This window comes from Rhinatrema bivittatum, chromosome 11 (genome assembly GCF_901001135.1).
Source record: "Rhinatrema bivittatum chromosome 11, aRhiBiv1.1, whole genome shotgun sequence".
In the NCBI taxonomy this organism is placed as follows: domain Eukaryota; kingdom Metazoa; phylum Chordata; class Amphibia; order Gymnophiona; family Rhinatrematidae; genus Rhinatrema; species Rhinatrema bivittatum.
In genome coordinates, this window is record NC_042625.1 from 43,854,877 (window position 1) to 43,871,097 (window position 16,221).

The following is a 16,221-nucleotide window of genomic DNA, read 5'->3' on the forward strand; positions in this document are numbered from 1 at the left end:
GACTAAAACTGTGAAGGATTTCAAAGGGGCATGGGATAAACACTGTGGATCCCTGAAAGGCTAGAGGAAGAGAATAAATAAAGCTAAATCTAAGAGAAACATGGGAGTAACCTGCACGGAACGGCAGTTACTACCTTGGGAAGCTTGCTGGGCAGACTAGATGGACCATTTTGGTCTTTTTCTGCCATCATTACTATGTTACTATCAGGCCAATACAGTACAGTGCGCTCTGGTGGAGCAAACTGTTAACCGGCATTTGGACACGCGTTTTTGACGCGCTAGCTTAACCCCTTAGTCAGTAAGGGGTAATAGTGCGTCGAAAAAGCGCGTCCAACCCCCCCCCCCCGAGACTAACGGCGCCCGCAACATGTAAATGCATGTTGATGAGCCTATTAGTCATTCCTGCGCGATACAGTAAGTAAAATGTGCAGCCAAGCCACACATTTTACTTTAAGAAATTAGCGCCTACACAAAGGCTGGTGTTAATTTCTGCCGGCGCCGGGAAAGTGCCAGAAAAGCAGTAAAAACTGCTTTTCTGTGCACCCTCCGACTTAATATCATGACGATATTAAGTTGGAAGTCCCAAAAGTTAAAAAAAAGTTAAAAAAAAAATTTAAATGGGCTCGCGGGTTGAAAACCGGACACTCAATTTTGCCGGCATCCGGTTTCCAAACCCGTGGCTGTCAGCGGGTTTGAGAACCAACGCTGGCAAAATTGAGCGTCGGCTGTCAAACTCACTGACAGCCGCCGCTCCTATCCAAAAAGAGGCGCTAGGGACGCGCTAGTGTCCCTAGCGCCTCTTTTTACCGCGAGCCCTAATTTAAATAAATTAACTTACTGAGTTGCGCGCACAGGAGAGTGACCTGTGTGCGTGCCGGGAGAGCAGGCGCTCTCCCGCGATTTTTACTGTATCGGCCCGTATGGTAGCAGACAATGTCATTTTGTTTAGCACATGCTTGGGAGTGTCTTACTTTGAAAACTCAGGGAAGTACAACAAAAATCTTCATTTATGCCCATTATACTTTGAAAATAACAAAAAACTTGGTGGTGGGACCATGATTGCAAATTGTTGGTGATGCACTATGATACAGATATATTTATATATCCTGTATATTTCAAATGTATATATAGATATATATGTCAAAAAGATTTCTAAATGAGACCACCCAGATGTATCTATTCAAATTGATTTAAGAGTAGGATAATACAGCTACAAACAAGAGTATTCCCCTCCCTTCCTGAGCTCAAATTTCTTATAGCGGACAGAGGAAACAGCAGTGACGTCGTCATGTTCTGATCCCAAAAATCTATCATAGCCTGTCCAATGTCCCCCAGATCTCAGCCCAACATAAAAATAGCAAGCAACCTCCTTAACATTACTACTGTGGTCCAGAATATTATACTTTTAATCTCAGTTCAGAATATGAAATATAAATTTGATATCACCCATAATCTCATCACAACACTGGGGAACACTGGCACTTAGGTTTTGTGTGGTTTTCTCCTGAAACAAGCTTGATTTTGTGCTGTAGCGTGCAGAAAAACCTCACTTCCTTTTGTGCAACTGTGGGTGGTCTAGCTTAATAGTAATATTTATTATGAAATACTTGTTTTATCAGCTGATCTACCTCTGGATGACTTGAAGAAGCAGTATGAAGGGGCCTATGCTGAGAATTTCCATTGGCCCCAACCCATGTCTGACAGTGAAGAGGAGCCAAGTGATCAAGGTAAGCCTCACTTCTCTACTACTACTACTACTACTTCTTGCTGGGAGACTTGTGAGGAGCAGGTTGCAAGCCATCTTTGACCACTGCAATCTGTCCAAAATTCAGCTGCATTACTTATCTTTCGCCAAAGTCGCTATGTTCACATAACCACTCTTCTGAAGTCACTTCACTGGCTCTCTATTCACTCCCATCATTATGTGCGAAGAGTGGAAAAACTGCACTAGTGGTATGTTGGGGAGTATCATCTTGGGTAAATTAGATTTTTGCTTGTTTGCAGAAACAGACGGCTCTTCTGCAGAGAATGCCCCAAAGCAGGTGGTGCTCATCGATTCTCTGTTGTGTATTGACCAGCACAGAGATGCTGAGAGGGCGAGTGCTGGACACGGAGCAGCAAAAAAACACATCTGGGATATTACGGAGGTGGCTGCTTCGGCCGAGCTGCTGTTACCTAGAGGCAGCGCTCGCATCACTGTTGCAGTAAGAAGTCTTGCTGTTGGGTTACGTGTGTGGCCGGGCCTTGCGCACACACGTACATTTTCGGGAGGGCCCAGCCATGCGTGTAACACCTGATATGCGCCGAAGTGCCTGGCTTCTCTAAAAGTGTGGGCTGGGTGGCGGAAGCGGGACGGTTTAGCGCACGCTGACGCGCGTGCATGTTATAAAATAGCCACCACCCATGCGTTTTAAAAAAAATCTACCCCTATATGTATTAATATTGAATACCGAGTGTGTAACTTCAGTATGCTCCCACTACTGAAAGCTGTTGCCATTAATTTATTAGCCATTATAATAACGAGACTGTAATGTGTCCTGTTAGGAAAATTCTACTTTCCCATGATGGTGTGATCACAATCCCAGGAATGTCATGTTCTGGTATCTACAATTGTTAGAAATAAAATACAGAAGACTGCATGTTCTGGTTTTCATAAGACTTGTCTTTTTCTAATTCCCATTCTATTTTTTGCTTTTATCTTGTTTCAGAGTAAAATGTCAGGCCAGTGACTCATCAATGTTGTCTTACTTGTTGGTTATTGCAGTCACAGATAGGCCTCAGCAGACAATGGGAAACTCATGTACATAATATAGAAACATGAAGACATAAAAAGGCTATATACATCTTATCTAGTCTGCCCATCCACCCCAAATGCTCTTCTCTACAATCTCTATCACTCCTTTAGAGATACCTCTCTTTTTCTGAATTCAGATTCTGTCCTTGTCTCCACCCTCACCTATCTTCATGGTATAATCAAGGGGATTTCCTTTAGTTTGTGATTAATCATTGGATATGCCTGGGAGTTTAAAAAAACCCCAAACACATCTTCTACCCACAGCAGAAAGAATAATTTGTTGTCCTCCTTCCAGGGTAAGCTGAGTATTCCATCCCTGCTGCACGGCGCTCTGAGGGAGTATCAGCAGATTGGGCTGGATTGGTTAGCAAAGCAGTACAAGAAGAACCTCAACGGTATTCTGGCTGATGAGTCGGGACTGGGGAAGAATGTGCAGGTTATTGCCTTGCTCGCACACCTGGCCTGTAATGAAGGTGAGATTGTGTGTAGCATGTATGTATGGATACTGTATGTGTTATTGCCTTTCTCGCACACCTGGCCTGTAATGAAGGTGAGATCATACATGTAACATGTGCATGCATAAGGTGGAAGTTATTGCCTTGTTAGCAGTTCTGAAGACAGTATGATACTTTTTTAAATGTATTTTAGCATTGTGTTGAACATTTTATTTCTTAGAAATGTTTTTTTCCATAACATCTCGTAAAAGGACATCTGTGAAAAGTGCAGCTTGTGGATTTTGTGTCCTTACAGTTGAATAAAACAGAGATCTTGTATAAGAGCTCCTCTTTATTAAGCACATGATGACTGTACCCTGTAAGACATTGTTCTCACAGGACAAGCAGGATGGTAGTCCTCACATATGGGTGACATCATCAGGATGGAGCCCAATCACGGAAAACTTCTGTCAAAGTTTCCAGAACTTTGACTGGCCCCTACTGGTCATGCCTAGCATGGCACTAACCCTGCAGCCAGCAGAGGTCCCCCTTCAGTTTTCTTTTTTCCATGCAGCAGTAGCCTCGCGGTAAAGGAGCTCTGAAGAGATTCCTGACAGGAATTTTCCTCTCGGAATTACTAAAAGTTAAATTGCCCCACAGGGGTCCCTCCTCTACCTTTTATAAGTCCGCGGTACTTCGGTAAGCTTTTACCCGGTTCCCGTCGATTACCGTCGAGTTTGGCCTTCGCGGCCTACTGGCCGTCGACCGTACCGCGGCTAAATTTTTTCCATGGCGTCGGGGTTTCGTTGGTGCCCGGACTGTACCCGCACCATGTCTATCACAGACCCCCATAAAGTCTGTGTAATGTGTTTAGGACGTGAGCACGATGTCTTGACCTGCACCAAATGTGCCCTGATGTCGCAAGGCCAGAATGGAGAAGATGGAATTTCTCTTCTGTGCTCAAACCCCGACTCCATCCATTGCATCGACGTCATCGGAACCGGCACGGTCGACTTCGCGTCAGCATTGACCGGTGACCGACCGGCATCGACGACTTCTCGGCCATCAACACCCTCTACTCCCCCTCAGGATCGAAGGGAGAAACATTGCCATGGGCACCGTAAGACTCGGACCATCGAGGGAGCGAAATCATTGACCTCGCCATCGTCTGAGCCGCTGCCGAAGAAGCCCCGTGCAGGAAAGGCACCAACCATTCCTGCGACCGGGTCTCCGAGGCGACCCTCACCTGATCGGGGATCGGGAGCCGCAACTCCGCCTTTAATGGTGGTTCCTCCGGCTATGCCTCTGCCTCCTTCTTCTGTTCCGGAGCCGGGGCTACTTGCTCCAGGTCTCCGAGAAGAACTGGACAGGATGGTCCAGGAGGCCATCGACAAGGCAATGCAACATCTCCAGGTTCCTCCGGCACTGACACCGGCACCAACTGTGGAACCGATCATCGACCCGATTCCGGCAGCACTGGCGCCGCTGCTATCCAGGATGGAAGCGCTTATGGCCGCTTTTCCACCAATGGATCCCAGGTCTCCGATGGCTCCTATGCCCTCCCCACTGACAGCATCATCGGGAGGAGAAACACCATTCCGCATTCCTCCATCCGGAGTTATGCCTCAGCCATTGATGCCTATACGTCCCTCGCCACGATCCAACCATCGGTGCCGATACGTCCATCGGTGCCACCGAGCCATCCATCGATGCCCTCGATGCCTATACCGGTTCCTTCGATGCCATCGTCGGTGCCTCTGATAATTCCGCCGATTCCTGCGGAGCCTAGACCAGGACCTTCAGGTATCCAACCACCCTGTCCCCCTCTACTTCCTAGAGGAAAGGGTGTTGATTCTTATGATACCTGGGGAGATGATACCTCATCAGACACCGATGACTTACCTTCACCCACTGAGAGTAGAAAGCGTTCTCTTCCAGAGGAAAGACTAAATAGGTTAGGACTTTTCAGCTTGGAGAAGAGATGGCTGAGGGGGATATGATAGAGGTGTTTAAAATCATGAGAGATCTAGAATGGGTAGATGTGAATCGGTTATTTACTCTTTTGGATAATAGAAAGACTAGGGGGCACTCCATGAAGTTAGCATGTGGCACATTTAAAACTAATCAGAGAAAGTTCTTTTTTACTCAACGCACAATTAAACTCTGGAATTTGTTGCCAGAGGATGTGGTTAGTCCAGTTAGTATAGCTGTGTTTAAAAAAGGATTGGATAAGTTCTTAGAGGAGAAGTCCATTACCTGCTATTAATTAAGTTGACTTAGAAAATAGCCACTGCTATTACTAGCAACGGTAACATGGAATAGACTTAGTTTTTGGGTACTTGCCAGGTTCTTATGGCCTGGATTGGCCACTGTTGGAAACAGGATGCTGGGCTTGATGGACCCTTGGTCTGACCCAGTATGGCATGTTCTTATGTTCTTATGAAATGGCTGAATTGGTTCCTTTTCAATTGCAGACGTAACAGGATGATAGGCACCAGATGATGGAGTTGCTCCAATTCCTGGATGCCCCCAAGGTAATAACCTCTATTCCCGTCCACCAAGTTCTTCTTGATCTCCTCAAAAAGAACTGGGAAAATCCAGGAACAATTGCTCTAGTACACAGGAAAGCTGATACTACTTATTTAGTACAGTCAGCCCCAGGTTTTCAGAAGTCACAGCTTGATCACCACTCGGTCGTGGTAGAGTCTGCACAAAAGAGGGCAAAAAGGTCAAAACCTTCCTGGTAAGGAACAAAAATTCCTAGACAACATTGGTCGCCGAGTATTCCAAGGGGCCATGCTCATCTCCCGAATTGCTGCTTATCAGCTTTATATGACCCAATATAACAGGGTCATTTTTAAGCAGACACAGGACTTCTCAGACTCCCTGCCTCAGCAATTCCAGGACCAACTGCAAACCCTTGTAAGCAAAGGTTTTGAGGCAGGCAAGCATGAGATCAGAACATCTTATGACATTTTTGACACCTCTACCAGAGTGTCTGTAGCTGCTATTTCGGCGAGACGGTGGGCCTGGCTCAAGTCTTCTGACCTTCGCCCAGAAATGCAAGACTGGTTGTCCAACCTGCCTTGTGTAGGAGATAATCTGTTTGGCGAACAGATCCAATGGACGGTGGCCGAATTAAAAGACCATCATGAGACCCTAAAACAGCTCTCTTCAATGCCTTCTGACTTCTCCTCAAAGCAGCCCTTTAGAAAAGACTCTAAGAAGTCGTTCTACCGTCCAAGAAAGTCCTACCCGCCACCAGCTAGATCCCGTGCTACGAGGCCTTATGAAAAACCTCAGTCTCGCCAAACCCGAAAACAGAAACCACAAGCAGCTCCCCAGCCGGGGCCTGCTTCAGGTTTTTGATTTCCACTTGGAGAACAGCAGCCAGATTCCTCTGTCGCACATACCAGTGGGAGTTCGACTGTTCCACTTCCACAACATGTGGCATTCAATTACATCCGACCAATGGGTATTGGCAATCATTGCTCAGGGTTACCATCTGAACTTTTTCGCCCTGCCACCGGACTCCCCACTTCTGCAGACATGGAGAACATCCGACCACTCCATTCTTCTGGATCAAGAGGTCTCCCTCCTTCTCCAGTCAAGAGCAATAGAAACCGTTCCACACTCTCAGCAAGGCCTAGGGTTCTATTCCTGGTACTTCCTAATCCCCAAAAAATCGGGGGGTGTCCGTCCTATTCTAGATCTACGGGCCCTCAACAAGTGCCTCCAGCGAGAAAAGTTCAAGATGGTCACCTTGGGATCGCTTCTACCTCTTCTACAAAGAGGAGACTGGCTCTGTTCTCTGGACCTCCAGGGCGAATACACCCATATTGCGATAAGTCTTTTTCTTTCCTTTATCTTTTGGTCATCAATGTTACAACGTTATTGTTAAATTTTGAACTTATGTACTCTGTTCCAAGTTTCATAACCTTGTTCTATGTAATGCCTTTTGGCAATTTTCATGTTCTGTTTCAATGTAAACCGATGTGATCTTTATTTCATATAGGAACACCGGTATATAAAAATCTAAAAATAAATAAATAAATAAATAAGTCCAGCTCATCGCAAATACCTGAGATTCCTAGTAGGCCTCAAGCACTATCAATACCGAGTGCATCCATTCGGCCTAGCATCTGCTCCACGAGTCTTTACAAAATGCCTCATAGTTGTCGCAGCATTCCTCAGGACACAAGGTGTTCACGTCTACCCCTATCTGGCGACTGGTTAATCAGGGCTCCCACTCAGCAAGCTACTCTGTCATCCCTCAGTCTAACCTTACACACTCTAATTTCGTTAGGGTTTCTCGTCAATTACGACAAATTCTACTTAGTCCCATCTCAAATCTTATCGTTCATTGAGGCAGACTTGGACACCTTGCAGGCAAATGCTTTTCTGCCTCGACAGCGAGCTCTCACTCTTGTGTCTCTTGCACACCAGCTGCAGTCTCAACACTCCACGACTGCACACCACTTTCTCATCCTCCTGGGACACATGGCGTCCTCAGTACAGGTTACCCCAATGGCCCGCTTGGCCATGAGAGTCATGCAGTGGACTCCAAGGTCACAATGGACTCAGTCCATTCAGCCCCTGTCGACCATTGTCCACGTAACTGACTCACTCCGTCAGTCTCTCGCCTGGTGGAGAAATCAGGTCAGTCTCCTCCAAGGCTTGCCCTTCCAGGTTCCAGACCCTCAAATAACTCTCACCACCGATGCTTCCAACCTTGGCTGGGGAGCCCATGTGGCTGATCTGCAGACACAAGGATCTTGGTCTCCAGAGGAAGCCAAACACCAAATCAATTTCCTGGAGTTGCGAGCAATCAGATATGCTCTCAGGGTATTTCAGGATCGCCTCTCCACTCAAGTCATCCTGATCCAGACGGACAACCAGGTGGCCATGTGGTACAACAACAAACAGGGAGGGACGGGCTCCTCCCTTCTGTGTCACGAAGCTGCACAGATATGGGCAGAGGCCCTCTCCCACTCGATGTACCTCAGGGCCACCTACTTGCCGGGAGTGGACAATGTGTTGGCAGACAAGCTGAGGCGCACCTTTCAACCTCATGAGTGGTCTCTCAACCCCTTAGTAGTGAACTCGATTTTCCAACAATGGGGTTATCCTCAAATAGAACTCTTATCGTCACCTCAAAATCGCAAAGTAGACAACTTCTGCTCTCTCACTCGCAGCCAACACTATCAGCCAAGAGACACGTTCTCCCTATCATGGGCAACCGGTCTCCTATATGCATTCCCTCCACTTCCACTTCTCTCAAAGACTCTCGTGAAGTTACGTCAGGATAAGGGAACCATGAGCCTGATAGCACCTCACTGGCCGCACCAAGTGTGGTTTCCAATACTTCAGGATCTCTCCATTCGCAGGAACATTCTCTTGGGAAAGGACCCGCTTCTAATCACTTAAAACAACGGGTGCCTATGCCACCCCAATTTTCAAGCCTTGTCCCTGACGGCATGGATTTTGAAAGGTTAATCCTTCAGCCGCTTAACCTTTCTGAACCAGTTTCCTGTGTCCTGATTGCTTCACGGAAGCCTTCCACGAGAAAATCGTATTCTTACAAATGGACCAGGTTCATGTCATGGTGCTCTTCTCAGTCCCTTGACCCCTTTACCTGTCCAGTCACAAAGTTTCTGGACTATCTCTGGCACTTGTCAGAGTCAGGTCTAAAAACTTCCTCCATCAGAATGCATGTCAGTGCGGTAGCCGCCTTCCATAAAGGTGTCGGGGATGTTCCCATATCAGTACAACCCCTTGTAACACGTTTTTTGAAGGGCTTGCTTCACCTCAAGCCTCCTCTGCGTCCTCCGGCCCCTTCTTGGGACCTCAACCTAGTTTTGGGTCGGCTCATGAAACCACCATTCGAGCCTCTTCAATCCTGTGACCTTTGATATTTCACATGGAAAATGATTTTCCTTTTGGCAATCACTTCGGCTCGCAAAGTTAGTGAGTTGCAGGCTCTAGTTACCTATCCGCCTTACACTAAACCTCTGCTGGCCTGGGCAGTACTCCGCACTCACCCTAAATTCTTACCTAAGGTAGTTTCAGAGTTTCATCTCAATCAATCCATTATACTACCTACCTTTTTTCCCAGGCCCCATTCCAATCCAGGAGAGCAGGCTCTGCATACCCTTGTTTGCAAACGGGTTCTAGCGTTCTACCTAGACCGTACAGCTGCCCACAGGAAAAGCACTCAATTGTTTGTCTTTTTCCATCCTATCAAATTGGGGCAGCCTGTGGGTAAACAGACTCTCTCCTCCTGGTTGGCAGACTGCATATCCTTTTGCTATCAGCAAGCGGGCATTCCACTTCAAGACCATGTTAAAGCACACTCTGTGAGGGCCATGGCAACTTCAGTAGCACACCTACGCTCGGTGCCGCTTTCTGACATTTGCAGGGCTGCCACCTGGAGTTCTCTCCATACCTTTACAGCCTATTATTGCTTAGACAAAGCCGGAAGACAAGATTCCATCTTCGGCCAGTCTGTCTTGCGCAACCTTTTTACAATGTGACATACCAACACCCTTCCGCCTGCCCCGTGGGGTTCAGGATGCCCTCTGCCAAATTTCATCCCAGGCCTAGTGCCTTGCACGCCTGAGTACATTTGGTGCATACTCGGACATCCTCAGCTCGGTACTCACCCATATGTGAGGACTACCACCCTGCTTGTCCTGTGAGAAAGCAAATGTTGCTTACCTGTAACAGGTGTTCTCACAGGACAGCAGGATGTTAGTCCTCACGAAACCCGCCCGCTGCCCCGCGGTGTTGGGTTCGTAACGTTTTCTTATTTTATTTTCGGCACTACCTGTAGCTTTAGTACCCTACTGTGCCATGCCCAGCATGACACTAACCCTGGCTGCAGGGTTAGTGCCATGCTGGGCATGCCCAGTTGTGGCCAGTCAAAGTTCTGGAAACTTTGACAAAAATGTTCCGTGATTGAGCTCCATCCTGTGATGTCACCATATGTGAGGACTAACATCCTGCTGTCCTGTGAGAACACCTGTTACAGGTAAGCAACATTTGTCTTTTCAAAGCATCCTATAATGAGAGTGGGATTTGTAGTATCATAGTCAGAAATTGCATCAAAGCCATCCGTAGAAAGGATAAAGTCGCTGACCATAATCAGAATTACAGTCTTTCTTGCCACCTCTGTTTGTTGTCTCCAAATTAAGACCATGTCTATATTAATTAGTGTGTGACCCCATTGACCAATGTTCCCTCTAAGCTGGGTTCTAATCAAGGAGCATGCTGTAACCCTCCGCAGTTTGGACTGGGAGGGGCTGGCAGGTCTCCTGGGAGTCCCATGGGACCTATCCAGCCCATGCAATTCACAGGAGGGCAGCAGCTCTTACACAGTTTAGATGGAATACTGCCCTTGATGTTTTCAGTACAGAAATTAGACTTTTATCACTATAAAATAAAAATGGCTCTGATTTGTAATGTTTCATTCATCTCTCCAGGGAATTGGGGTCCACACCTTTTGGTAGTGCGGACTTGTAAAATACTGAAATGGGAGCTGGAATTAAAACGCTGGTGTCCAGCCATGAAGATTCTTTTGTACATCGGAAGCAAAAGAAAACTGAGAAAAAGGAGACAGGTATTGCTCTAAAGAAAACTGAGAAAGGCAAGAACGCAGCTGTATATCAGGTTGATACACAGGGTGGTTGGTAGAGAGAAATGAGAATCTGGATTGCTTCCTTATTAATTAACATTTTTGAAAGTTCTTCCCACCATTAAATAAATGCCATTCCCTGTACTTACCCGGATCAGTCCAGACTGCTGGGTTTTGCCTCCGCACCAGCAGATAGAAGCAGAGAAAAACTTGTAGAGCACCCACTATTAGACCGGTGTGCCACCTGCATCTTCTCAGTATTTCTCTGTCTCCAGCAGATGGAGGTGGTGTAAAACCTGCAGTCTTCACCTTTGCTCTAAAGGTGTTGACAAGAAAAAAAAAAGCCAATTCAATCAAAGGCAGACTAGTAGATCTCAGGACAAACCAAAAAAAAAACAACTCGGTCGCCGGGACATTAAATGTTCAAAGATTGGATTTGCAAAATTTGACAGATTACTTGGAAAATTCGAGTCCCGAAATTGTAGATAGAGCTGTACTTTTTGTTTCTTTCTATGATGAGGCTAGTGTCTCAAAGATAATGAGAAGTTACTTTAGAAATATTAGTGAATCATATTGTGGTGGTCCGGTTCATGTATACCCAGATCTTGCCAAACCTACGCAGCAACGTAGGAAGGCTTTTTTATTAATGAGATCTGAAACCCTAGCACTTGGAGCCAGTTTTTTACTGTGCTATCCATGCAAGTGCATAGTAAAACTGGCCAGAAACACATATATTTTCTTTTTTCCTGACCAACTTAGGACCTTTTTGGATGGGAGGAAACAACCTAGTGTAACATGAAAGGAGTAATTAGTAATTAAGGGGTAAGATACAAGACGTTAAGTAAATAGATTAGTAGCTTTTTCCTTTAACTCCTTTATATTCATTAAAACCCCCTCATTGTTTCCTATGTAACAAGAGAAGTTTTATGTTCCATACATATATATTTCTTTGTTATAAAGAGTAAGATTACTCATTTTCTTTTATGCTCTGTATTTCAAATGCAAAAGTTTATTCTTTTTATGTTATTAAAAGCTGAATAAATAAATAATAATAAAAAAAAAACAAAAAAAAACAAAAACAGGAAAATCCTCCCAGGGGGTTGGCAGGTCCCAGTGGGGCCATCCCTCCTGGTTGCAGGGTGTGAGGAGTCGGGGTTGGTGACCCCGTGGGGCTCCCAGTCGGCAAGGCATAGGTGGGGATATCAGTAGACCGGTCCTTCCCCCCTCTGTCCTACAGTCCGAATTAAAAAAAAAAAAAAGGCAGCCTGTCTTTCTTCTTCGACAGCGATCAGCTACAAAAAATACAAAGCAAGTGACGAGCCGGCGCTGGAAAGAGGACAAGGAGGGTAGGTCAGTTATTCCGACAATCCTGGGGTGGAAGGAGCGTTTGGGGTGCAGTGTCTATCCTACAGGTAGACTTTCTGCCTGGTTGCATGTTTCGCTTGGCCTTCCCCCCCCCCCCCCCACTCCGTGTTTAACGATGCTGCGGCCGACGCAATGTGTGGCCTGCGGGGAGTCTGCCTTGTGGCTCTCTCACTCTGGGCTTTATGTGCGCTGTCTTCCAGGCAGGGAAGGTCCCTCGGAGCGGCTGCCAAAGCCCCGGGGCACAGGCAAACGGACAGCCGATCAGATAGCTGGGTCCGATCCGTTCCCGCTGCGCGCGGGAATGGCAGCCATCTTGGAAACCTTTGCAGCGGTGCAGAAAAGGACATTGGGGGAGGAGAGCTCCCACCAGCACTGTCACCAGTTCCCGGCAGCCTGGAGGTCACCCATGATCACTCTCTGGATGATTCAGATGATGGCCCCAATCCCACGGAGGGGGAGGAGAGGGGTCCTTCAGCATTTTCCCTGGACTTTGTGCTTTTAATGCACAAAATATTTTTAGCTACTCAAAGCCAGCAGCCGGGGCTCGCCCTGCAGGGGGGACCCGAGGATCCGCCGCGGAAAGCTCCCCGTCATCAGGAGTCCCAGGGGTCGCTCTGTATCATAAGGTTGGGAGGCTCGGCCCTCCCTGGAGGTGGAGCCTCCAGCCCTGCAGTGGCGGCCACAAGTGTTTCAGATATTCTGTCAGGTCCTCCGGCCCTTCCGAGAGGTGATCCTGAGGAAGATATGGAGAAAAGGATACTGCTAGAGGGCGATGATCCAAAAGTGGTTCGCCTGTTTCATCGAGATGAATTAGAACCACTTATCCCGTGGGTTCTGACTGAGCTCGGTGTGGATCTTCCACAGGACACCACCACTCCGGATTCCATGGACCCGGTCCTGGCAGGATTACAAGGTTCATCCAAGACATTTCCCCTTCATCCCATGCTTCAGCAGTTGATGACCCTCGAATGGGAGGTCCCGGAGGTGGGCCTTAGGGTGGGGAGGGCAATGGACAAGTTATACCCCTTGCCTGAGGAGATCTTGGAGGTTCTTCGGTCCCCCAAAGTGGATGCCTCTGTGTCGGCTATCACAAAGAGGACCACGATCCCAGTTGCCGGGGTGGCAGCCCTTAAGGATCTGCAGGACAGGAAGCTTGAGGTTCTGCTGAAACAAATTTTTGATGTCTCGGCGCTGGGGATCCGTGTGGCAGTTTGCAGTAGTTTTATGCTCCGGGCGAGCCTTCGTTGGGTCCAGCAATTGCTGACGTCCCAGGACCTCCCGCCTCAGGAATCCGCTTTGGCGTAACGCTTGGAGGCGGCAGTGGCATATGGATCCGATGCCTTATATGACCTCGTCCGTACGTCTTCCAGGACCATGGTGTCGGCGGTTTTGGCAAGAAGGCTCCTGTGGCTACGCAACTGGTCAGCCGATCTGTCTTCCAAGGCAAGCTGGGTTCCTTACCTTTCTGTTATAATTAGTGAGGTTTGGGTGGACCCTTGGACACTGTGGCAGCTGACCACGCCCATGGGGGAAGTCCCGTGAAGGGCCACAGGTCAGGCTTAGCTTAGGACACACAAACACAGAGATTGATCTTTTATTAGACAATGTGGTGAAGCCACCAGAGGTGGCAGTAGTGAGCAGCAGAAGTAGCCCGGCTGGGCTAGTATCCCTCAGGCGCTGGAACAGCGACTCTTCCAGTAGCAGTGCTGTTGTGGAAAGAACTGAGAATAATGAGTACAGTGGAATATGCACAAAGCCCCAGTATAGAGAACCCCAGGATAGGAAGAGCAGGCCCTCGAGGAGTGAGTACCTGATCCCTGAGAGCTGAGAGGCTTGAAGGTAATGTACTCACACAGCGGTTCCATGTAGGAGATGGCACTAGGGCTGGAATGGAGGCAGGCCCTCGAGGAGCGAGTACCTGGTTCCAGGGAACAGCTCTGAGGTGAAGATGGTAGTACTCACTGGTGTTGAAGATAGTGAATCCTTCCAGGCAGAAGAGAAGGTAGGAGCAGGCAGCGAGTCAGGGAACATGGGCCCTCGAGGAGCGAGTACCGTTTTCCTGATAGCGACCTGAAAAGCAAATGAGGCTCCTGAGGAGCGGGTACCCTGTTAGTGTTAAGAGTCCAATGGAAGATTGGAGAGGCAGAGTAGCTGGGTACGGAGAGCGAATCCCATCCGTAAGATTCCCCCTTGCTAACTCAAAGGCTAGCAAACATCGTAGGCTTTAAATATCCGGGCAGGGTGACGTCATCACAGGGGGACGCCCCTGAGGTTCACGCCAAGTAGGAAATAAGAGTGAGGTTCGTGCAGCGCACACGCCCTAAGGTACCAGCAGAGCTTGGCGGGAGGCATCGCTCAAGCCGGTCCGGGGACGCCGGAGAGGACGGCAAGCAGATGCCGCGGCAGCCAGGCATCCATCCATAGCGAGAGGAGATGCAAAGAAAGAAAGGTAGGCAAAGTGAAGCCGTTGGGAAGGGACGGTTGCAACACTTTCAAGGGCAAATTCCTCTTTGGGGAGGACCTGGAACAGTTGATTAAGTCCTTGGGGGAGAACAAGGTTCATAGGCTTCCAGAGGACAAGCCCCGACCGTCAAGACCTTTCTTGCAGACCCGTTCTCGTTTCTGGGGGCAGTGGAGATTTTGGCAAAGCAGGGCTCCGGTTACCAGTCAGCGACAGTCCGCGGGCAGAGCACAGTCCTGGTCTCATTCCTTTCGTGGCCACAGGCCCACCCGCGACAGTGCCAGCTCCACGACGCCAGGAGCCAAGTCCACCCAATGAGATGCAGCTGCCCACTCCTCGGTTCCCCGGGTGGACGGACGGCTGTCCAACTTTTACAAGGAATGGGTCAAGATAATGTCCGACCAATGGGTTCTCACTATCATAAGAAGAGGCTGTGCATTGGAATTTACTCGACCGCTGCGAGATCTTTTTCTAACCTCTCCTTGCGGTTCCTGCTTAAAAGCACACAATGTCCGACAGACCCTTGACCGCCTGGTCTCTCTGGGAGCTATTGTCCTGGTCCCCAGGGCGGGACAACAGGACAATACTCCATATATTTCATCGTCCCAAAGAAGGAAGAGTCGTTCCACCCGATCCTAGACTTTAAGAAGGTGAACCGAACCCTCAAGATTCCACGCTTCCAAATGGAAACCCTGCATTGCGGCAGTGCGCAAGGGCAAAATCTTGGCATCCTTGGACCTGACAAAGGTGTATTTGCACATAGCCATCCGCAAAGAGCACCAGAAGTTCCTTCGGTTCAAGATCCTCAGCCGGCAATTTCAGTTCTGTGCCCTGCTGTTCGGCTTAGCGAAAGCGTCTCGCACATTCACCAAGGTGATGGTGGTCTTGGCGGCAGCCCTGCGGAAGGAGGGCATGTTGGTTCACCCGTATGTGGACGATTGGCTTATTCGAGCAAAGTCAAGACTTCTTTGTGAAGCCGCGGTCGACAGTTGTGAGTCTCCTGGAGTCCTTGGGATGGGTCATCAATCAAGCCAAAAGCAACCTTCTACCATCTCAGGAACTAGACTTCTTGGGAGCCAGGTTCAACACTTGTGTGGGGAAGGTGTTTCTTCAGGAGGATCGGATCTCCAAGATGATGTAACAAGTCAGACGGCTCTTGTCCCTTCCTCTCCCTAAGGCCTGGGACTACTTACAGGTCCTATGTTCCATGGCATCCACTCTGGAGTTGGTACCATGGGGGTTTGCTCATATGCGACCGCATATGAGCAAACCGCATACTTTCCCGTTGGAACCTGAAGTTGGAGGAGTTTCAGGCCCCCTTACCACTCACAGAGTCCGCCACATCCAGTCTTAGCTGGTGGCTGGTTCCGGAGCACTTGCAGCGTGGGGTGAACCTCGAGGTCCCCCAATGGGGGATAGTAACAACGGATGCCAGCCTCTCCGGTTGGGGAGAAGTCTGTCAGTCGCGAGCTGTGCAAGGCCAATGGTCCTCGGAGGAGACGAGCTGGTTGATAAATTGCCTGGAAACAAGAGC

The 16,221-nt window shown here is 48.4% G+C and overlaps 1 protein-coding gene across 7 annotated transcripts in view; it reads left to right on the forward strand.

Annotated features, from left to right (window-relative positions):
• The window catches only part of LOC115100599 (E1A-binding protein p400-like), a 274,887-nt gene that overhangs the window by 101,147 nt on the left and 157,519 nt on the right, over positions 1-16,221 (forward strand). For all 7 annotated transcript variants that reach the window (XM_029619158.1, XM_029619157.1, XM_029619159.1 and 4 more), the window contains 4 exons: positions 1,620-1,727; positions 2,005-2,204; positions 3,090-3,267; positions 10,710-10,846. In XM_029619158.1, coding sequence (XP_029475018.1) covers positions 1,620-1,727; positions 2,005-2,204; positions 3,090-3,267; positions 10,710-10,846 — 623 coding nt within the window. The remainder of the gene's footprint in view (positions 1-1,619; positions 1,728-2,004; positions 2,205-3,089; positions 3,268-10,709; positions 10,847-16,221) is intronic.